The sequence below is a fragment of the Pteropus medius genome, unplaced genomic scaffold, assembly GCF_902729225.1.
Source record: "Pteropus medius unplaced genomic scaffold, Ma_sr-lr_union100, whole genome shotgun sequence".
In the NCBI taxonomy this organism is placed as follows: domain Eukaryota; kingdom Metazoa; phylum Chordata; class Mammalia; order Chiroptera; family Pteropodidae; genus Pteropus; species Pteropus medius.
In genome coordinates, this window is record NW_024351073.1 from 23632557 (window position 1) to 23654735 (window position 22179).

The window sequence follows — 22179 nt, forward strand, 5'->3', positions numbered from 1 at the left end:
GCCGCAGTCCCATGGCTGGTGTTGGGTCCTGGCCTGGCCGCACCGCTGGCACCTGAGGCAGGCGGCCGCCTGCGTGGGCCTGGCTTCCTCGGCTGGGAGCAGGGCTGATGAGACCTGACCATCAGGGCTGGGACAGCAGTAGCTGATGGGCGCCGGGGCCCAGAGTGCATGTGTCTACTCCACTGGGGACGAGCAGTGGGGGCGGGCAGTTCCGGGCCGGGGTCTGGGGACTGGCGGTTCCAGGCACCGCATGAGCCACACGCCTGTGAGCCGCTCGGGGGCTCAGGGGCAGCTCGCAGCTTGCAGGGTGTTCTTTCCCGAGGGACATGAAGGCCGGGAAGGCGGAGCCACGTCTGGCCACCTTTGCATTCTTCACGGCCAGCAGGTGTCAAACGACGGGTTACTGGAAACGACAAAGGAGTGCTGAAACTTTGCTTCGATGACAGAGGTTTTGGGGGTGGCCCCAGTGCCCCTGGGGGTGGGACCGTGGTGCCACTGGGTGTCTCTGGGCTCCTAGCTCAGCTGTGTCTCCAGGAAAAGCCCCACGTCTGTGGCCTCGGCCCCCACGGCACTGCCGTTGTCTGTGAGAGGGAGGTTCTGAGTGTGACAGGGGCCGACCTCGCCAGGAGCCACCTTGCTGGCCATGATCCCGGGAGTGGCAGCAGCTTCTCTTGGGGCCCCAGCGAGGGCCCAGGGAGAGGGGGGTTGTTCAGTTTTATGTGCGAGTTTGGCTTGGTTATGATGTCCATTTGTTTGGTCAAACACCAGATCTGATGCTGCCGTGAAGGTATATTTTAGATGTGGTTAGCATTTAACAGTTAAATCGGTAGATTTTCAGGAAAGCAGATTACGCTCCATGACATGGGTGGGCCTTGCCCAATCAGTTGAAGGCCTTAGGAGCGAAGACTGAGATTCCCCAGAGACGAGGGACTCAGGCTCAGGGCTGCAGCACTAACTCTCGCCTGCGGGGCCAGACCGCACCCACCTAAGCTTTGGGACTTGCCAGCCCTACAACCATGGGAGCCAGCTGCTTAGCATAAATCCCTCCTCTCTATTTTGAACTTATTGGTTCTGTTTCTCTAGAGAATCTTGACTAATAAAGCAGGGACCCCTGGGTCAGGGGGCGCCTTTTAATTTCTCATGGCGCCCCTCAGGGAGACCTCACTTGCAGTGCTAACATTGCAGTGGAAGCCACGAAAAACGTGGCCACCAGGCTGGGTGTCCCCCAGGCCACTGCCCACCCCCACGCCGGTCACGACCATTCCTGGTCACCAGCCGTCTTCCCTGCAGCCTTCACATTCGGGACGATTTCTCCTCAGACCAGTTCTGGAGCTTCCTAGAATGTTCTAGAACCCCACCTCTCCGAGACAGCTTCCCAGTCTCTGTGTGGCCGGCACATCAGATGTGAACCTCGTGGGGATTATGAGCCATTTGGAAGCACGCTGTACAATATAAAATTTATTATAGAACTTCAGCAAATATACATATCAGGCGCCCATTCCCACGGGAGCTGCATCGTGGGGAGCAGTTTGAGCAGCCCTGGTGCTGACGGAGCCCCGCTCTCTGAACGGGGCTGACAAAAACAGCTAGCATTTCAGGAAAAACGTAATCAATCCCCAGAATACATAAAAATGAAACACGGAGTTCTATGGCTATCGCGTCGGCTCATCTGTCGGAGGAGGACCACCCGCGCCCCTTCCGAGGGCAGCAGGCTTAGGCGTAGCTGGGATTCTCTAATTCTGGTGTAACCTGTAATTCTGTCATTTAAAAAGAAAAGCATTAAGAAATGGGCTTAAGTGGAAATATACACTTGTAAATAACTGAGAAAGATAAAAATGTAAAATACAAAATTCTCTCCTCCAGCACGTGAGTCTGAAAGGGCGGAAGAAGCACCTTAGCAGGAATTTAATTTTCCTGTTTCCGAGGGTAAAGTCCAAAATCCGGACCGAGTCCAACCTCTCCCGGGCAGGCGGGCACCCCCCAGAGAGGACACCGGCTCCGGTCTTGGCGCCGAGTCCCTTCGAAGACAAATTCGGTTGCTGGGGCAGGAAGAGGGGGCCCTGGAGACACGGCTGGGCTCTGTGCCAGGCACCTGCATCTCCCGGTCAGAGGCTGATCATCCCTGACCTCGGCCAGGGGCCCCTGAGGTAGGAGGGAGGCCGGCACACTCAGCGGCGGACGTTCCTACCTATTCCTAAAGTTGTGGCCTTTTCTTCCCATTGCAAAGCACCAGACGTTCAGCGTTTCACACGTTCAGTCCACCTGACTGACTCGATTTAGCTGGATACGAACGCTGGTGTGTGCAGAGTGAGCTGCCACCTGCCTCCAGGCTCCAACCCTGCACGAGAGTGTGTGCTCGTGTGTGCACAGGCACGCACACACACGCACACGCACACGCACACAGCCGTGTCAAAGAGCCTAACGGCTTTTCTTCCGGCTTCCATCCTCCTCGGATGCATTCGGACGTAGGCGGGACAGCTCGTGGGTGCTGGAACCAGGCGTTTTCTCAGTCTGGGGAGGCAGCCTGACTGGCTCACGGGCTGGGTCTGGAGCAAGCCCCGCAGCATTGCTGGCTGTAGAGCTGGAGGCTGCACATCAGGTGCTGGGGCGCCAGGGAGCACCAGGCCAGGCGGTCTTTGCAGAGGGCGTCTGAAAATGAGCCAACACCACATTAGTCAACGTCCCCACGCCCTGTCCCGTGCCACTAGCTAATAACTCTGCGGGCAGCGTGAGGTGGCTTTATCGTTGCCTTGACGTTGGCGAGGGACGGTCTCTCTCCAGATAAAATGGGGCCATGAGGAACCAGCTGGTTTATAAGGCCCTCCTAGAAGTCCCCTGTGAAGCCGACACCTTTTTGGGCTGATCCGACCCACTTGGCTGCTCATCCACTGCAGACAGTGGGCTGGCTGTGGACAGAACCGCCATCATCCAAGTCTCCGACTGAGCCAATGCGCCCACTCTGTCCAGCTCCGTCTTCTCCCTGAGATGCGCCGACAGACAGGCCCCGGGTCTCTGCTAATACCTGAGGCATTTGAGGGTCTGTGCACAGGGATGGCGTGTAGACAGCACCCAGTGAATGAGGGGGGCTTCATTTAACTTAGGGGGGACGCCGCCTTCTCTAAGTAAAGTGAATCGCATTGAAATACAAAAGACATGACATTTTCTTAATTATTCGAATTTAAAACTTAAAGCTATTAGCATTATTTCCCCACCGTCGGAGCCATTCCTGGGGAGGCACGAGGGGGGTTGTTTCACGGGAGAACCAGAGGAGGGAGTGGAACGTGAGGAAAGAGGCAGCAGATTCGAGACCCAAACTCTACGGCCCTCTAACCAGAGGGCACCCCCACTTCCTTAGGCCCTGCAAGGAACCCCTCGAGAACCCCACAGCCCCACCCCACAGGCCAAGGTCAAGTCGAGGGGCTCTGGCACTCACCTCTCTTCTCCGTGATGGGGCAGTAGTGAGTGTTGCAGGCCAGGGAGGCTGCGGGCTTCTGGTGCAGGACGCAGCCCCAGGCCGGCCGGCCCCCCGCCAGGCACTGCACAGACCTGGTCTGCACGCCGCCCCCACAGCTGGCCGTGCACTGCAGGAAACACGTGTGTGACAGTCACCCGGGAGTGCTGACTTCTCGCCCCCCCGCCACTCCCAAGTGTCCCCTCCACCCAGACTCCTCAAAATGGTCTCTCTCTACGACTGCAGGTGGCTAACCAGATTCTGGATTAATCCCAGGTACGGACAGAGGAAAGAAGTGCCCCAAAGTCTAGAATGTTCTTGAGTCACCTATGGCCTGATGGACACACGGGAACTGGAGCGCATTTGGGGGCACAGGGCTGTTCCCTGGACCTCGTCCCTGCTGTGAGTCTGGCACAAGGAAAACAGTGCCTTCCTGGACGGCACCCCTTCTGCTCCTCTGTGTCCATGGAGGCAGGACAGCACTGAGCCCCTGAGGCTCCGGATGCCTGCGGGTGGCGACGCCAGTCCTGGGTTCGTGTCCTCACGGCATTCTCGTCTGGAGGGTGTCATTCTCTGACCTGAGGGCCTGTGTGCTCAGGCACGCCAGCACAGCAGAGCCAGACAAAGCAGTGTCACGGCTAGAGCACCCTCTCCCAGCGGCCAGGCGCACGCACCACAGAATTTCAGGGCAGGTCCGCCCGAAATCAACCGCAGGCAAGAAGTCGGGGGACGGGTGATCAGAGAGACACAGGAACCCCAAACTGCAATGAACCTGTCCAAAAAGACAGCTGCTCCAAGTCTAGACTGAATTATGCAATTTGTGCTCACACGAGGCTATGAGGTAAAAAAAAAACGTCAGGAATGAAGGCAATTAAGGAACACCTGCAGGAAGATGGGGCTGGTGACATTTTGGGTGTCTCAGTGCATGGTGGGTAAGCTCAGTGGCTGCTTTAAAATGCAAGGACGACGCTGTCCAGTGTTAGGGCCATGCAGGCCTCGGGCGGCCTGCCAGAACCCCCTTCCGCACGGCAAGGCAGCTGCCCGGGTCTGGTTTCCCACAGCCCGGCTCAGCCAGCTGCTTTCCAGGGGTTTACTCGGGGGACTGGCTGCAATCACAGCCCTGCAAAGTGGCCCTTTAAATCCCCTGGGGCAGGGACTGTCAAAAAGCACGTCAGGGGAGCCCATTTAAAGCGGAGCCAGAGCTGCCATCCCGGAGGAGTCGCCTTGCACATCTTACGCCTTGAATCTTCGGGATGTTAAAACAGGGCAAAATTCAGCTGGACTGGGACGAAGGCAGCACCGTGTCCCAAATCACAGTTTGCAAAGGAAAACTGACGTGTCTACCAGACTAGTGACGACGGGGCTGAAAATCAAAACGTCACTTAGAACTATCGTCACCGTTATGTTATTTGCAACAGCAGAGATGCCTTTCTTCGATGGGTGTCACCGTTCCTCGTCCCCTTCTCACGAACACCCCGGTCTTTGTCTCCTCGTGGGAGCACTCTTTAGGCTCCTGTCTGATTCGGTGTGTCCCGAATAGCTATTCTTTGATCTCAAATAAATGCTCATTGCCTCCCACTTTGAAAGGCCTTTATTTCTAGGTCAGCAAGACCCTGACGAAGGTGGCGAGGCGTCTTCACCTGCTCCAGATCCCCCTCAGCAGCCTCCACCTCTGTGCTCCGTGCGTTTCAGCCCCCTCCTGGCTCACGCCGCAGGCCAGCAGTTCACAGGTTCTCCTGGTCACATCTGCGTCCGCGGGTGTCGGCGAGGCCTCCGCCTCATGAACTGAGTTCCTTCATAATCAGCAGCTGGGGCGGAATCCCATTCTCGATGAGGATATAATGCTTCGATCAGAAATCAGGAGATCTGGCCACCATTTGTCATCACGTGAACGGCGCCCAAATAGTGACTGTGTGGTCTGATTCTTTTTGTCACTGATTTGCCGGTTCATGAATAGGAGCCACTTGCCCCCCTTCAGCAGGCCCTGTTCCAGGCACTGAACACGGAGTGGTAGACACAAGCACCCAGTGTCCTTCTCAGGGGCTTACAGAGTGTCCCGCCAGCGTGTCTGCCCCCACCCCCCGACTGTCCCCAATTGCCTGGATCTGCACAGTCCCCAGGTGCTTCTCCTGCACACCGAGTGTGAGGGGTACGGGTCTAGAGTTTTAGAATTCCTCGTGAGAAGCATACATTTTTCTGGTGAAAAAAAAAAAAAGCCCTAAGCCTCCACATTTTGCAAAATTTGCACATCTTCATGGAGACCAGAAGGACTAAGATGTTCGGCTGCAAATTTTGAAGCTACTTGGCGGTGGCAGAGCCAGTGCCACACCAGGAGATGGAAGGACAAGAGGAAACCGGAAACGGTTTATTCGCTTTTCTTCCCAGGAAGGGGGAAAAACACACACACACGCAAGTTGTTCATCAATATCACAAATACAACGGCTTAAAACTCGGCACCGGTGGTGAGAATTCACACTTCGGATCGTCCACTGGATCTGTGATTTGCAAGCAGACTGACCCTAAACAGCACCGGACTCTTGGTAACCATGTGTGGGCTCCTGGGGTGGAGACTGGAGGTCTGGGAGGTTTGGGGAGGCTGGGGGCCAGCAGGTGGGGCGAGTCATGTGACCTGACGCGTGTTGGGGGAACTATACTCAGTAAGAAGAGAGACGAGAACCTGGGTCTGTGAGTTGAAGCTTGTGGCTTCTTCCTCGGCTTCGTGGGGATTAACTGAGTCCCTTATTCCAGAGGTCCCCAATCTTTTTGGCACCAGGGACCGGTGCTCCTACGAGAATCTAGCGCCTGACGATCTGAGGCGGAGCTGAGGCGGCGATGCTGGCGCTGGGGAGCGGCTGCAAATACAGATGAAGCTTCACTTGCCCAGGGGTTGGGGACCTCTGCCTTGGGTAACTCCTCCTCCTGACAGCAGGACAGAGGAGGCCAGTGTGCTGTGCAGCGATGGTGACCCGTGCTCGTACCTGCTCATCCGCTTACGGCAGTGACAAGTTCTGCGACCATCTGTCCAGACCCCTTTTCTGTTAGCTTCACCTCCAGATCAGTGGATCAAACTCGAGCATGACTTCAAACCACCTACAGGACTTGTTACAAGAGAATTCTGGAACCCGCTCCCAAGTCTCGAGCTTCGGCAGGTCTGGGCTGGAACCTGGGAACCTGCGTTTCTAACCCAGACGCTGCTGCGCTGTGGGCGGGGCCACCGCGCCAGGTGGCTGGAATCGCACCTGCTGACGCCTCTTTCTTTCGTTTTTCTTTTCAGAACTGACATCAGCCACATCTAAATCTAAAAAAAGGTGCCGCCCAGAGCCAATGTGTGGCCAACTGCAGACATGTAAACAAGCCATTCAGTGAAGAGACGGCCACCTTTCCCCTGGGTGGCCTTGGAGGCCACTGTCATCTGTCAGACAGCCCAGCAGATGTCCCCACTTAAGCCACTCCCAGGCCCAACTAGCCTGTGACCCACCTGTCCCTAAGCCCAAAGGACTCATGTGATTTAAATTGGTCCTACCAAGCGACAGATCACTAAATGTAATGGGAAGCAAAGCCATTTAAATCAATAGAAACCTTGCAGATCAAAATAATAGAAACCAGCGTCAGTCAACGGTTACAGGGATAAAGCGTCTGGGGGCAAAGTTCAGCCGGGCGCCAGCCATTCATTACAGCCTGACAATTTCCCACAGTCTGAGGGCATGGCGCCCTGGGTGCAAGTGCTGATGGGGACACAGCACTGAGTCATTGTCCCCCGAAAGGGAAGTCTTAGCACACTTTAGATGGATCACACCGGCTAAAACTCCAGGCAGCACTCGAGGAAAAGATTTAGCAGACAGATAGACCGAGTGAGTTGGAAGGGAGAAAGCTACCGGAGACGCGTTTTAGGTTTTATGTTTTTGTTTAGCTACTGATGCACCTTGTTTTCCTCTTGGTGAATCTACCTGGAGTCTCTGAGTCGAGCAGAGTGGGGTGACCACAGGCCTGGTGGCCGGAGGGTGGGGAACTGGTCTCAGGAGCCTCTGGTTCCCCACTGACAGAAAACGATCTCAGAAAACGGCCTCTGCCTCTGACCCACACTTCTCAGCGGACAGAAGAAGCAAAACGCGGCTGCCCTGCCCGAGGGACAACCTGACTCCACACCTGTGGCGGAAAGACCACACTCGGAGGAGGAGTAAAGCGAAGAGTTTGTAACTGCGGATGCTTTTTGTCAATTCGAAATAGGAAATGCTGGAAAAGGACATAGTTCAAACGTCCCCTGCTCCAGTAACTCAAACAGTTTCTAACTCGAGTGCATTTTGGGGAGGCTCTCATGGATTTCTAAGTGAAAGAGCCAGGTCAGGAACCTAGTGCTGCTGAGCCACGCCGAGGGTGGCATGCCAGGTCTGGGAAGGTGTCCCGCGCCCTCTCAGGGACCGAGGGATGGTGCCTTCCACAGAACGCGGACCCTGGGGCAGGGCCCCAAGGCCCAGGCAGCAGAGGAGTGGTGGCAGCCAGGCTGGCTGACAGACACGTAAGCCCGGGCTCACACCGACACGGCCGGGGCGCCAGCAGAATGAGCTGCCGCATCATTCGGGGGGCATTTTAACACTTTAGTCTAGAAAAACTTTGGCTGATGCTGAAAAAGAGTCCGTGATGGATTACACTGGTTCTGGTAAATATCCGTTTGTCTCCTTTGGGCTTGAGGGTAATAACCACGTGTGAGTTTCGCTCCGTCCTGTTTGTTCGCTTCAGTTAGATACTCAGGGTCGGGTTTACGGAGAAGACTGTCGCTTCGTAGTGTTGGTGGCCCCCTGGGGGAGGGCGAGGCAGATCCGGGCGACCCCGGTCTGTGGGCGATCGGCAGAGCCCAGAGGGAAGGGCCGGAGCCCGTCACCTCGGCCACCCCGGCATCAGAGGACTGTGACGCACAGAGCCTGAGGCCCCCCCTCCAAGCCCCACACGTCTGCGGGTAGAGGTCCTGGTGTCAGCAGGCACATGGCGCTGTCGGATTCAGCACCTTCTGCCCCCTGCCTGTGGTCCTTGCAGCCCAGGCCCGGGCTATGGGGAACACGCAGTTAAATGAGACACAGCCCTTGCCGGCGGGGGAGGTGAGCTCACACGGGGAGGACGAAGCAACGATGGGACAAGGGCACAGATAACCACCCGCACGAGTTCCCTGGACTGTGGTCACACGTGAGCACACGCGGGTGGCTCACACGAAAAGAAACAATTCCTGTGGCTTAGGGGGCCAGAAGTCCGAACTCGGGGTGTTGATGGAGCGGGTCCTCGTGGCAGTTCCGAGAGCGTCTGTCCGTCCCCAGGGTCTGGGGCTGCCAGCACTCCCAGGTGTTCTATGGCTCATGCGGCAGCACCCCATACCACGTGTGGCCTGCCCCTAGAGTGAGTCTGTCTTCACACGGCCTGATAAGGACACCAGTCGCTGGGGTTAGGGTTCCCCCTCTCCAATCCAGGATGGCCTTAGCTCCTTACATCTGCAAAGGCCTTTTTCATGAATAAGGCCACCTTTGAGGTTCTGGGTGGATGTGAGTTTGGGGGACACTGTTCAGTGCATGAGCACGGTGGGGTGCCCTCCTTGAGAGGAGCCGTCTGCAGCTGGGGGGTTTGCATCCGGGGGGACTAAGATGGGCCGGGGAGCACAGGCAGGTCCTCCAGGTGGAGACAGGCTCACGCTGGGAGAATGAGGACACGTGAGGGGGACAGGTGGCAGGGGACCTGGTCGGTCAGGGGCCGATGGCCCAGTCTGGCCAAGCACGTGCGGTCACACCGGGCCGCTCAGCTCAACCTCCCGGTCACTTCCTGTCCTGGACCCTGGCCAGCACACTCAACAAGCACCCACCTGTCCCTCATGGGCAGTGATTTCCGGTCCTGGACACTGATGTCCTGTACAGGACAGGAAGTACAGACAGGTGCCACCTTACCTATGGAGTGGCCTGCCCACGTGGCAGGTCAATAGCAGGCATTCTCAGTCCTCAACAAAAATTTACACAAATCAAACTTTGTTATTGGTTTCTGTGGGGCCGGGGACACGGCTGTCTGCCCAGGAAGTAAACCCCCGACAGCTCTCACTGAGCTTGTCTGGCCGCGTCCCCTCTGCCTTCTCGGGAGCTCTCCGCCGTCACCTGATGAGGAACACAGACTCGGAACATCCTTGGTGACCAGACACACACATTCCAGCCTGCCACACACCAGCCACGCGAGATGGTGTTTGTTTTGACTTCAGCCACGGGTGAGCAGGGAGGAAGTGTGTGGCTGGAGAGTGACAGTTGACTTTGGATTTTAAAGATGAAGCCACTACGTGTGGGTCTCTCGACAGAGCACGTGATGTCAATGGACGATGGAAAGAGGACCCTGAGGCAAGTGTGTGCTTCGTCCGCGCCAGGAGAGGCAAGGTCGCCGCGTAAGGACGAGAAGCGACATTTGTATTTCCTTTAAAATTTGCACATTCGACAAATGTTCCCTAAACACCTAGTGTGGGCTAGGTGCCCTGGTGGACGCTGGGGAGATATGCACTATGCATGTGTGCATGCATGCATACACACATGCATGTACGCACACCATGCACACGCACCATGCATGCATGCACCATGCATGTACCACACATGCATCATGCATGCACTACGCATGCACGATGCATGTACCATGCACCTATGGGCTATGCTTGTGTGCATGCATGCACCTTGCATGCACGCACATATATGTGCTATGTGTGTACTGTGCATGTGTGCATGTGTCGTGCACACACATATGTGCATGTACACAGTACATGCATGCATGCACACACTATGCATGCACACATGATATGTGTACTATGTATGCATCATGCACTTGCTATGTATATACTATGTATGTGCATGTGCGAGCCATGCATTTATGTGTGCATGCATGTACTATGCATGCATGCATATGTATATGCTATGTGAGCATGCACTATGTATGTATGCATATGCATGTGTGTATGCATGTATGTGGACATACATGCAAATACATGGAACACACATGTAAAATACTTTGCATAAACCTGCCGCAAAGCAACTTCTGGGTGCACAGCGGTCAGGATGGTGACCTTGTGACCCCATGTGCCTCGAGCAGCTCATGTTCCCGTGGGCAGCCTTGCCCTGTGATGGTCACTGGGCTGGTGAACCTACAGCACAGTTCCAGGGCGAGAGGGGTCTCCATTCTTGGGTCTGCTTTCTGTGCATGCTGCCTTTTAGCACAGGACCCCTGGGCTTCCCCCTTGGCGAAGTCGGGGTGCAGGGGACACTCTTTGGAGGGGCACCCCAATTCTCCATGGGATGGGCTGCTTGTGCTGAGAGCTCACTCCATCCAGGCCAGTGCAAGGTCCCAGGGAAAGTTTGGCACGGAGGGTGAGGTGCGCGGGCAAGTGGGTGAACGGCTGGATGGGCCACGCAGTCACCGCCTACAGGGGACAACTGTGGGGGCAGGGGAGGCCATGCCACACGTGGCCGACTCCCTTGTCCTTACATTTTCCTGCGCTTAACTGGGTGACGATTCAGAACTCGGCAGACGTGCCTGAGAGATTCAGTCACATTTGGAGAGTGACTGTGTTGGAAAGCCACACGCACCCCCAGGAACACGGGCATCTGCGCCCACTCTGGAGAGAAGGGTCAGGGACTACGCGGTGGGCTCCGATGCCCTCGTGGGGACCCTCCACTGAGCCAGCGGCCAAGGTCGGGAGCAGGACCCTCACCCGCCCACCCTTCTGCACTGAGAGCCCCCCTACCTGAGACCAGGGCGAGGCGAACCAGCGGGCCCGTGGGGGGCCTGCAGCGGCAAACGGGGGCCGCCCGGGGCAGGGGGACAGGGTGCACGAGCGCTCCAGCTTCAGGTCGGGCGGCGGCAAGTGCCAGCACTTCTTCGAGGCCACCTCCCGGGACTTCCCCGACACGTACTTTTCAGCACATCTGAAGAACCTTCTCTGTGCTCCGCTTTCGCACGTGACAGAGCACTGAAAACGAAAGGCCACGAAAGGCACGCGTGAGGACGGTGTCTTCCGAGGCGGCCGCCTCTTAAAGAATCGCCACGTCACAGAACCTCGCATCAAACAGGAGGACGCTGAGGGCATCGTGGCCTGGCACTCAGTGTAATGACACACGGGATGTGCGCTGGGGCCCTGAGCTCCACGGATCAGCAGCACCCAATGCGGCGTGCGGACGACTGGCAGAGGGAACCCAGGCCTCGCAGATCCTCCCAGAAAGCCCAGTGCTCCCCATGAAGAGAGCGAGCACCCACGGGGAGCCGGTCTCCAAACGCCCCCTTCCCACAGCTCCCACGCCGTGGGGTGCTGCTGTCACCCTGTGCTGTTAGCTTCCCGAGGTCCTTCTGGGGTTTGCTCGTCCCTGCGGAGGCGTCTCCCAGGCGGAGCTGTCACTGCTGCTGGACACCCTGGCACGTGCAAAGGGGTCCTTGGTGGGCCAGGGGCCCGGGCGGAGGCCACAGCTGCAGGGCATGTGGGGAGGACACAGGGGACAAGGCACACAGTGTGCAGAGGGCCGGGCTGCAAGGACGGGAGAGGGGTCCCAGCGCCCGGCACTGCTGGTGCATTTGGGGGTGACGCTGAGCCTGTTGGGTGATTTTGCCTATTCTGCTATCTGCAGGCTGTGTCAGCGGAGACCCCAGCTGGTCGCACCTGCCCAGGTTCTGGCTGGTGTGACTTCCCGGTGTGTCTTGTGAGTGTCGTGATGCCAAGACAGAGACAGAGCTAGGAGGCTCGGAGGCATGGCCCAGGAGAGAGGCCAGGTCTGTGCACGTGTGTGCCTGTGCGTGCATGTGTGTGCCTCAATAATAATGGAAGCAATACGTGTAATACCTAACAATAATGCATGTACACATGTGTGCCCTGTAATATTATGTACCTGTGTGGCCTGCCCTGTGTGTATGCGTCTGCCACGTGTGTATACTATTGCCTACAATACCTGTGTAATACATCTCACAATGCGATATTACATGTGCCTGTCGTGTGTGTACATGTGTGTGTGTGCATGTGTACATAATGATACCTGTGTGTGCATGTGTGTGCCTGTGTGTGCATGTCGTGTGTGTGTACATGTGTGTGTGCATGTGCATGTGTGTGCATGTGTGTGCCTGTGTGTACATGTGTGTGCATGTGTGCATGTGTGCATGTGTGCCTGTGTATGTGTATTGTGCCACAATAGTGTGTGTACATGTGTGTGTGCATGTGTGCATGTGTGCATGTGTGTGTGCATGTGTGTGCCTGTGTGTACCTGTGTGTGTGCATGTGTGTGCCTGGCTGTGTGCCTGTGTGTGCATGTGTGCCTGTACAGCCAGCGTGTGTGTGCCTGTGTGTGTGCGTGTGCACGTGTGCATGTGTGTGTGTGCACATGTGTGTGTGTCTGTGTGAGAGAGAGATTCAGGGCGAGGATTTCCCACCCATGATCACGCAGCCCGCGTCTCTTCCCTCCTTTGGCGGGGCCTCCGGGTCCCGTCTAAGGTCAGCGTGACCCGTGCTCCGAGGACCGTCATGCCTGCGTCCCAGGCGACAGGGCCTCGAGCTCTCCCTTCGCCGGGGTAGGCTTGCTTCAGTGAGCGACGCGTTTTCACGTTTCGGGGGAGGGACGAAACGGCGTCTCTGCAGAGTTAAGTGCCCTGCTTGGCACAGCCCCCCGCCCCCTCATGATGGATGCCGCTCCCTGAACGAGGCGCCGGTCCAGGCGTGGGCTGGGCACGGCCGTGTCTGCCCCCAGGAGGAGCGTGGGGTCGGGAGCTGGGCCTCTCTTCCCATGCGGCTGGGAGACCCAGACTCCAGGACTCCGCAGCCAGTCTCCAAACGCCCCCTTCCCACAGCTCCCACGCCGTGGGGTGCTGCTGTCACCCTGTGCTGTTAGCTTCCCGAGGTCCTTCTGGGGTTTCTGACACCCCCACCTCTGTGGTGACACACACCAGAGCCAGGAGCTTCTGACAGCCCCTCAGGCAGCCCTACTCATGCCCCGCAGCGAATGAGGGTGACCTCGTGGGTGCCGGTGGGGGTGCTGCTCAGGGACATGGTCTGGAGGCTGAGACCTGAGTCTCAGAGTGGGGTGGAGTGGGGTGCCTCGAGGCCGACCGACGCCCTGGGGTGGCCCGGATTGGGGCCGGCAGAGACTCAGGGAGAAGCGGAGGAGGAGCCGGCGTGGGAGGCAGCGAGGGGAGGGCGGGTCGGGACCGGGCGCACGTACCTGCGACCAGGCCGACACCAGCCACTGCAGCTTCCTGTGCTGGCGGCAGCGCTTACGCAGACAGGCCTCGTGAGTCCTGGGCTTGGGCAACGCGTTGCAGAGGGCGTCGGGCAGCGGCTGTGCCCTGGCCGTGGGACTGGTGCCTCTGCAGGCCACGGACCTCTTCCTCCAGCCCCTCCCGCAGGTTCGCGAGCACTGCCCAGGGAGAGAGTGACGGTCAGCGCCCAGCAGGGAACGGATGGACCTCGCTGGGGGGTGGGGCGTCCCTGGGCCCAGGTCGTGCCAGACCCCATGAGAACCCAGCTCTGTGCTCCACAGGGCCGAGCTGCCGCCCCGTACCAACCCTGCCGGAGTTACCTGTGCCCAGGGCCCCACGCTCCAAGCGGGCGGGCAGCTCTGGGGCTGGCAGGCCTGGCGGCTGGAGGGGACAGGCTGCGGGCACAGGGTGGCCGAGACCCGCTCTGATCTGTAGTGGGCCCGCCGCGTGCACTGGACCTCTCGGCTTTGCGTGCCGCCCCCGCACGTCCGGCTGCAGCTGCTCCAGGTCCCCACGGACCAGCTGGGAGGGGACAAAGAGGCTGCGGTGAGAGGTGGCGCCACCTCTCCGGGGTGGGGGACTGTCTGTCAAGGTGGCTCTGCATCACCTCCTGAGGACGGTCCACGTAGTTACCTCTCCCCCATCCCCAGGGCTGCCCCGGCTCTGCCATCCTTCTTCAGATTCCTGGATGTCACCCTTCCCCGTCCCCACTTGGAAATGACTCTTTCCAGCACAGTTTGTCTGTTCTCCCTAACATTTTTTTTTTTTAGTGGAAAACTTCAAACATATATAAAAATAAAAGCCCTCCTTGTCTCATCCACCTGACTGCGACAACTGTCCACGTGTGTCCCCGAGCCCCGCAGAATTCTGAAGCAAATGCCAGACCTGTAAATATTGCAACACGCATCTGTAAAAGACTGGGATTCTTCAGCTTTTAAACCAAACCGCAAGGCCATTACGACGTCCGAAAGCCGATCAGAGTCCCGCACTGTCGCTGGGCACCCACTGCTCCAGCTGCAACCGTGCCATAGAGACCATAATCTGATCTGCTTGTTTGAGTCAGGATCTGAACGAACCCCACACTCGGCCGCTGGCTGAGGCCCTTCCTCTCTTTTAATCGGCAGGTTCGCCCTTAAGCTCATTTATTTTTCTATTCATTTTATTTGTGACAGAAACCGGGTTGACCGGCTTAGCTCCCGCTGCTTTTTTCCTATTTTTTTTTTGGTACTGATTAGAGGATTTTGCAGCTCACATCTAGGTGGCGTCCGTCGCCTGTTCCCCAACCCTCACACGTCCTGTAATTCGGCAGTTGGGTCTAGAGGGTCGACCGGATTCAGGGTCGATGTTTTTTTGTATGACTTCGAAAGCGGTAACTCCAGTAGAAGGTTCATAAAGTCTGTTCGTGTGAGAGGCCGTTCGGTCTGAAAGTGGCCTTTTTCTTCCCTGGTTATAAAATCCTTCCTCGTCGACACGCATGCTGGCAGGGGACGGAGGTGAGACGGACTTGGGTCGAGGCTCGGCCCAGTGGCACTGCTCTCCGATGTGCCGGCAGCTGGCAGGAGGCACATGCTCGGCGTGTCTCAGAAACGAGGGCGCTCTTGGCCGGAGGGCCTTGCGCTGCCTTCGGGAGCAGCCGTTTGAACTGTGGATGGCGATGGCCCGATGACTTTCACTCATGTTCACCCTTCCAATCAGGGTGTTTAAGCAAAAACCGAAAACCGTGGAAAACTCTGGGGCCCGAGAGGCTCCACCTCGGTGTTTGTGGAGAAGCCTGAAGGGCAAGGGGAAGCTGTGACGTTCTCTCTGCAGATGGCGGGCACGACCCTCTGCGGGAGGAGCGCGGGGCGCCAGCGAGGCGTCCCCGGCACGTCGGCGTGTGTCACGATGGGGATCGGGGGAGCGGCTCGCGAGGCTCTGCCCGCTATGTCTGTGACGCGGGCCCGGGGCTTGGGGGGAAGGGACAACATTCCATGTTGTAGTCACAGCGTTGCTGAAGATGAGTTAACATGACAGGGTTTTCCCCTGCATCCTGAGGGAGACTAGCGGGTTTCTGAAGATGCCTGGGTTCTCCTTGGGCTTTGGGGCCCTCCACAAGGAACCCCGACAGCCACACTCGGGTGAGGAGCTGAAGTGGCAGCGATGCTCGGCCCAGAGCTCGTGAGGTGCCTCTCAGAGACGCGTGTGCCGCCATGAGAGGCTGGGTGACGACTGAGCGTGAGAACCTGAGCTACACAGAGGAGTCACCAGAGGTGGCGCTGTGACGGGTCTCTTGCGTCTACACTGGGTCCTCTCTCTCTCCGTCTGCCTCTGTTTGAATGCGTATGTTTCTAACATGATTGAGGGCAGACAGTATATGCAACTCTTAAATTCAGCATTTTGACAATGCAGTATCTAAAGCCAGCATTGTTCTCACACTGCAAAGCCTTTGCAAACACAATTTTAGTCTCCAACATTTCACGGTATGGGCCGGGGTGTGCGCCTCTCTACACCAGGCGCCGGAGGCAAAAGGCGTGGTCCTGTGCCCCAGGACAGCGTGGCCCCCCGAGGCTGGCCCAGCTGCCCACGTGCTGCCCCACCAGGCTCCCGAGCAAAATGACCAGTACTTTCCCTCAAGTTCCCAGATGGGTCCGATTTTCAGAGCCTATTTTTGGACTCTTGTGAAAGTTCTCAGGATAAATTAGAGGTGGAAGGAGAGGAAATCGATGATGCTTCCTGGATGGGTGACAGGGGTGACGTCACCCCAGCTCTCTGGGCGGCCCCGCCGTACCCCTTGGCGCCTTGGGGCTGAGTTGTGCCATGATATTTTTACTTACTTTTATTTGCAGAAGACTTAAACTATTTTATGCCAAGGTTTCTCCTGAACCGACTTTATTACGTTTCTAAGAAAATTATTTTTAAGAACGTAGTACACAGTTTTATTCACATGAAAAGACAAACTATGTCAGGTTTGTAGGAATTCTTCCATATCGGAGGTGGGAAGGCTTCCATTTTTCTGTGTCGACAAAATTACTGCTTTTTATTTCATACGAAACCGTGTACATGATGCATCTTTGTTACGAATCATCGGTTTTCGGCCTCATGGTTGTGATGCATCTGCCTTTTGAGACTCCGGGTTGCTTCCTGTTGTCTTTATGTTTTCTCTAATTTCTTGCGTTTACTCTCTCAGCCCTGCAGCCTTGTAAGATATACTTGGTGTGCCCACACCGCGGCCACAAAGGCACCTGGGCCACGCTCAGCCTGTCACACCCGCTGGGTAAGTCCTGTCTCCCCCACCTAAGCTGTTCCAGTGGGGCCGAGCACGGGAAACCCCCTTGAACGACGATCCTTCAAAAGGCGTCCGGAAACGCCAAGCGTCTGTTTGGTTTCGCAGGCAGAGCTCCGGAGAAATGCCCTGATTTCAGCTCGCAGAAGTGACAATCCAGGGAAGCTGCCGTGAGCCGAAGCGAGGCGTGTTCCGGGGCTGCGCGGCGGCCATGCCTGCCCTGCCCTGGTCTGTTTTCCCTAAGGCTCCAGCTGGAACGAAGCGGGCCGCCGGACTCACCCAGCCATCATGTGCCTCCTCGGGCTCACGGGCTGGACACACCGGAGAGGCGATGGGCTTACTGTCATTCGACGCCCCAGGCAGGATTTCCTGGCACCCCGTGTTCAGCATTCCATATCCCTAATTGTCAAGTCATTAGTTCTTTCTCAATAAAATGGCTTTCCCCTCCCCATGAAAAAAAGAACGACGACAACAACAACATTTTTGTTTTCGTCATTTAAAGTTTCCTTTGAAAATGCACATTTCCAACAAGGGCGTTTGGCTTTAGTAAAATACCTCGTCACGAAACGCTGCCCGGGCAGCCACGTGCTGTGACTTCCATTCAGGCTCTGGGGCCACTCGCCCTCGGGGTGGACTGGGGCCTGCTGCTGACTGAGCCCATCCAAGAGCCCCATCCGGGGACTGTCACCGACTCAGCATCAGCGAGTCTCTCAGGGAGCAAAGAACTGCTGGATTCCCTTTAGAATTTAGTTTCTTTTTCCCCCCCTGTGTATTGTCTTTGAACCGTTGAGACTCAGCTTGGCTCTGTTTGCAGGAATAACTTGACCTCCTAGGAAGCAGTCTTTCCTGACTCCACAGACACACGGAATAACTATGGCACAGAACCCAGCTCGTGAGCCAACGCGGCCGACGAGAAGGCGCAGTGACCACGAGGCACTCGCGGCTGGACGCGGGGAGAGACGGCGCCAAGATGCAGCCGGAACCCGTGCGCCTCCCCACGCGGCAGACGGTGCACGCCCGGCCCCCGAGCGCCAGCGTGCCTGGCACAGCTCGCAGGCAGGCTGCTGCTCATCCAGTCGTCCACCCCCACGTCGCTCAGAAATCTGCGGGAACCTCTGCGCCTGTCAGTGCGGCCACTCTCAGTGCAGTCACTGGCGGCCCGGGGGCGGAGGCGGCCGCCCCCGCAGCTCGACGGGATGGGACCGTGTGGTGTTTGCAGACAGCAGCTCCTTTTCTTCATGGGACACGGGAGCACCTTCACATGTGTAGGTAACCTGCGATCTACCACACTTGTCTTATAAATGAAATGTTTTAACTATAACATCCAACAACACACAGATGCTGGTTTGAACTGTCTGCCTTTTCCATTGGGAAACCATAAGCTGACTTGAGGAATGCCGGCAGAATTACCAGCGGAAAGCACAGCGGCCACGGTCAGAGAGCCTGGGAGGACGGGGAAGGAGAGAAACCAGTTTCCTGAGCCCACCTGCCGCTGGCCGCGGGCCCTTAGCTCGCCTTCCCTATCTCCTGGTCTGGAATTTATTATCGGTCTGTGTCAGAGGATGTCTCATCAGTGTCGAATGGAGCCAGCCACACTCCAGGCAAGTTCAGAGGCCGACGTCCAGCTCTGGAAGAGCCACCGATCTCGGTGACCGAATGTGAGCGTGATCAGTGCGGGGACGGCCAGTTACTGGACAAACGGACGGCGCCCTGCTCGTGCGCTCTACCTCCAGACCCACCGAAGTCCACGAGCAGCTACACGACAAGGGACAGCGTCGTCCCTTGCCTGTGTCCCCTCCCTTCCTTTTGGTTGTATTTTAGAAAAACACCTCTTGGATTTTCAAACAGAATGTGACTCTTCATTGGTATCATAAATACATATTAGAAAACTCAAAAAAAAAATAAAAAAAGAAAGAAAGGAAGAAGTGACAGAGGCCTGCGAGTCACGCGCCCCCTCCGCCACGGTCTGTTGGCAGGGCGTTCCGGGTGCCGTCTGGGGGGCCAGGCCCCTCTGCCGTCTGCACGACACATCCCTCTCGGGGTGATGCTGGGGACTGGCTCCGTTTTTCCCCGCAGAACCGAGTCCATTACTGACCACTGGCTGGCAAGGACGAGGGACCACGCTTCGGAACACAGGGCCCTGGCCGGGGCTGCAGGCCTCTGCCGTCAGCCCTGGGGAGCTGCAACCTGACAGCTGCTTCGCGTGCTCGGCCTTCAGAGCGAAGCCGCTTTGCAGACTCGTGAAACCGAAGGGGAAGTTCGTGAGCCAAACGTGGGCTGGACTGGGCTGCTGTTTCCCGCAGCACTTTCCTGACTCAGGAGCCAAACCGCGGGACAGCAAAGGTGTCCACGAAGGAAGCCCCGAGAAGCCAAAGACATGCAAATTCATACCTTTGGGGCCAAACGCGCGATTTTCACCAGATTTTTTTGTCTCGCTGTCTTGTCCTCAGATGCTATCTTGAGAAGAATCAGTAAGATCTACAGAGCTTTCATTTATGTGGGGAAAGACGGGAAAAGTGGAATTATGAAGGACACAGGGACCACACAAACGGACGTCACTGTTCCAAACAGCCCCGACAATTTCCCATTCCAGCAAAAGTCCTGCTCGGAAGGGTTTTTTCTCTGCGGACCACTGCGAGTGCTCGCATCCCACTCGCTCGAATGAAAAACCTCAGCTCATAAAGGTGAACAGGAGAGAAAATCATTCGATCCGAATGACGATGGAGCGCTGCTTCCTCGTGAGGCTGCCCCTTTATGCGGCTTCCATGAAAACTGGAAAGAGAGGTGAGCGTTGGAGCTGGAGGACTTCGGAAACGGCGGATTTCGCCAGCGTGTCTTACGTCTGGGCAACGGAACCTCACGAAGCAAGGACAGTCCCAGAGGTGGAGGGAGATGCAAACGGGTGTGTGTGTGTCTGTGTGTGTGTGTGTCTGTGTGTGTGCAGGAGCGCCAGGGCTGATCTTGGTATTTCCCCTGCTGCACGGGAAAGAATGGACGCCTTTCCATCATCCTTCCAGCATGGGAGAGCAACTCCCTCCTGGTCCTCGTCCACCTTCAACACCCACGCACGGAGCTGACCGCTTCCACTGCAAGCACCTTTGCTATGGGGAATGGAATACTGGGTGGTACCTGCACGCGGCAGACCAGTTAGCAATCCAGGCTGGACTCCAGGCAGCGGACACTGAGTACTGACTGAATAGGACGCAGCTTCCTCCACTCGACCAGGCTGAACATCCCAAATCCTCGTGCCCGAGGGTAGTTCAGAGGGGCTGTGGGGAGCCTGGTCCATGTGCCTGAGACCCAGCCGGTGCTAAGACACTGTTTCCCAAACCACAGGTGGTGGCTGGGGCTCTCCCTCGCCCCTCCGCCGCCAGATCTGGGGTGGGGGTCAGGCACGTAAACGCTTGCGAAGCCCCCCCTTCCCCAGCCACGTGGTCAGGCTGACCAGTCAGGCTGGGAACACGACGAAGACATGCGACGTCCACTCTGTTCTGCAGGATGCTCTGGGCCACTGACCCCCGTAGCTGGGCACCGTCTTCCCTCCCTCCCTAGAATTAAAATTGTGCTGATGCCACTTTCTAACTACTATGAGAACTGGGATGTGCCAGTAAAACTCGGGGGTGGGGAGCCTGGTGAACAGATTCTCCTGGAGGGGGGCAGACACCTGCATGCGGTCGCTGGCCCTCCCCGTTTCCTCGGTGGACCACGGCCCGGCTCTGGGCAGCCCTCCTGCTTTCTAAGACTGTACCCTGAAATAGCTCCTGACCCCAGACCCGGGGACCGGGCTGCTGGAAGCGCAAGGACCTGCGAGCTTAAGCCCCTTCCCAGAGAAAGACCACCCGGGACCACAGCGGCTGGGGAGCCGGGATGGACCAGAACAGCATCCTTGTATCCTGGCCTGTTCCCTGAAAATGTCCCCCTGGAAATGAAGAGCTCTGGGAAGCAGGAGTCACTGTGCCCAATACGGACACTCTCCTAAGCCCCCAAATCACCCCGCTTGGGAGCTGGGGAGACAGTTGCACCCAAGGATGGCCCTGTGGTGTGGTCTTCGTAAACTTGCACTGTGGCTGGACGCAGAAGGTTGCGACAGTGCAGATTCCTAACTGGGGACACCATTTAGGTTACAAAGATCCCTCTTATACCACCTGCCACCCGGCAGACAGGCGGTGTTCCACCAGGCAGGGCCAACGTGACTTCCCACGTGAGACTGCAGTTTTCTGGCCTAGGACAGTGACACAGTGGGACGCTCCCTGGGTCAGTTCCGGCCTGGGGCCCCCGACATCCTTCTGCTCTGCTCTTCTCTGGACCCCAGACTTACCGCCCCGTCCCCCCCGCCACGGGGCCGGCCCCCACCTTGCGGGCGTTCCCCTCTCTACTCCTCTGAACTGATCTGTCACACGCATCGGGCCTCTCCACGCTCTCGGCGAAACGACCCCGCCGCCCACCCCACGCCGGGCGCTGGGTGAGGGCCGGCCTCGCCCGTGGTCGTCAGCGTCCTTCGGCTGCTGTCCGGTGACACGCGGGGGCACACGGGACCAGCTGCCCCTGCGTCCTAATGTGCTTCTGCCAGCTGCATCTGTTCGTGGAATTAGGTAATGTAATTAAATTTGGTGTAGCCTGATGAAATACAAGCATGAAAAGTGAGAAGCCGGTTTCCATGGAAACGAAGTCGGATCTTCGGGATGACTCAGGAGAGGCCAGTCATTAAGTGGGAGTCGGCTTAGGCGTGGCTCCAACCGAAGCAAAATATGGAGAAAAAAATTAAAAAATAAAAATAATTTTGCACTTGGATGAATGAGACCAGTTTCGCCCTTCTTGAAAGAAACTCAAACTACACATCATAAGTCCTGGCTATATTTATGCAAATAATCAACTTAGATCTTTATTAGACAGATCCTTACTCAAAAAAAGCTTTGATCATAACTAAAAGAATTAGTAAATGGATGCCTATTTATGTATTTTAAGTGAAAATAAAGATTCAAGGTATATATGTATTTTTAAACGTTTTTTTTTTTTTTCCTGCCTACTCTACTTTTTTCAACAGTGGATTAAATAAGAGCTTCTCTTCTACCTGGTGAGTGCTCCAAACCCTCCCTGTCAATGTCCTCTGCTCACAGAGCTCTCTGTTAACAACAGTACCCACTTCCCTGCTGCCTCATGTGCTCATGGTAGGGGGCGGAGCCCTCTTGGCTTCCTTCCCCCAGACCCTCCTATATTTCACCAAATCACA

General features: G+C 56.8%; 1 protein-coding gene across 1 annotated transcript in view; it reads right to left on the bottom strand.

Moving 5' to 3' along the window:
* Nucleotides 1-1545: 1545 nt before the first annotated feature.
* Nucleotides 1546-22179, bottom strand: part of ADAMTS16 (ADAM metallopeptidase with thrombospondin type 1 motif 16) — a 104658-nt gene continuing 84024 nt past the window's right edge. Inside the window, exons 19-23 of the mRNA XM_039842536.1 lie at nt 14008-14209; nt 13651-13845; nt 11199-11423; nt 3434-3581; nt 1546-2649 (exon numbers count right to left, since the gene is read on the bottom strand). Of these exons, the coding sequence (XP_039698470.1) occupies nt 2534-2649; nt 3434-3581; nt 11199-11423; nt 13651-13845; nt 14008-14209 (886 nt within the window). The 3' untranslated portion in view covers nt 1546-2533. The remainder of the gene's footprint in view (nt 2650-3433; nt 3582-11198; nt 11424-13650; nt 13846-14007; nt 14210-22179) is intronic.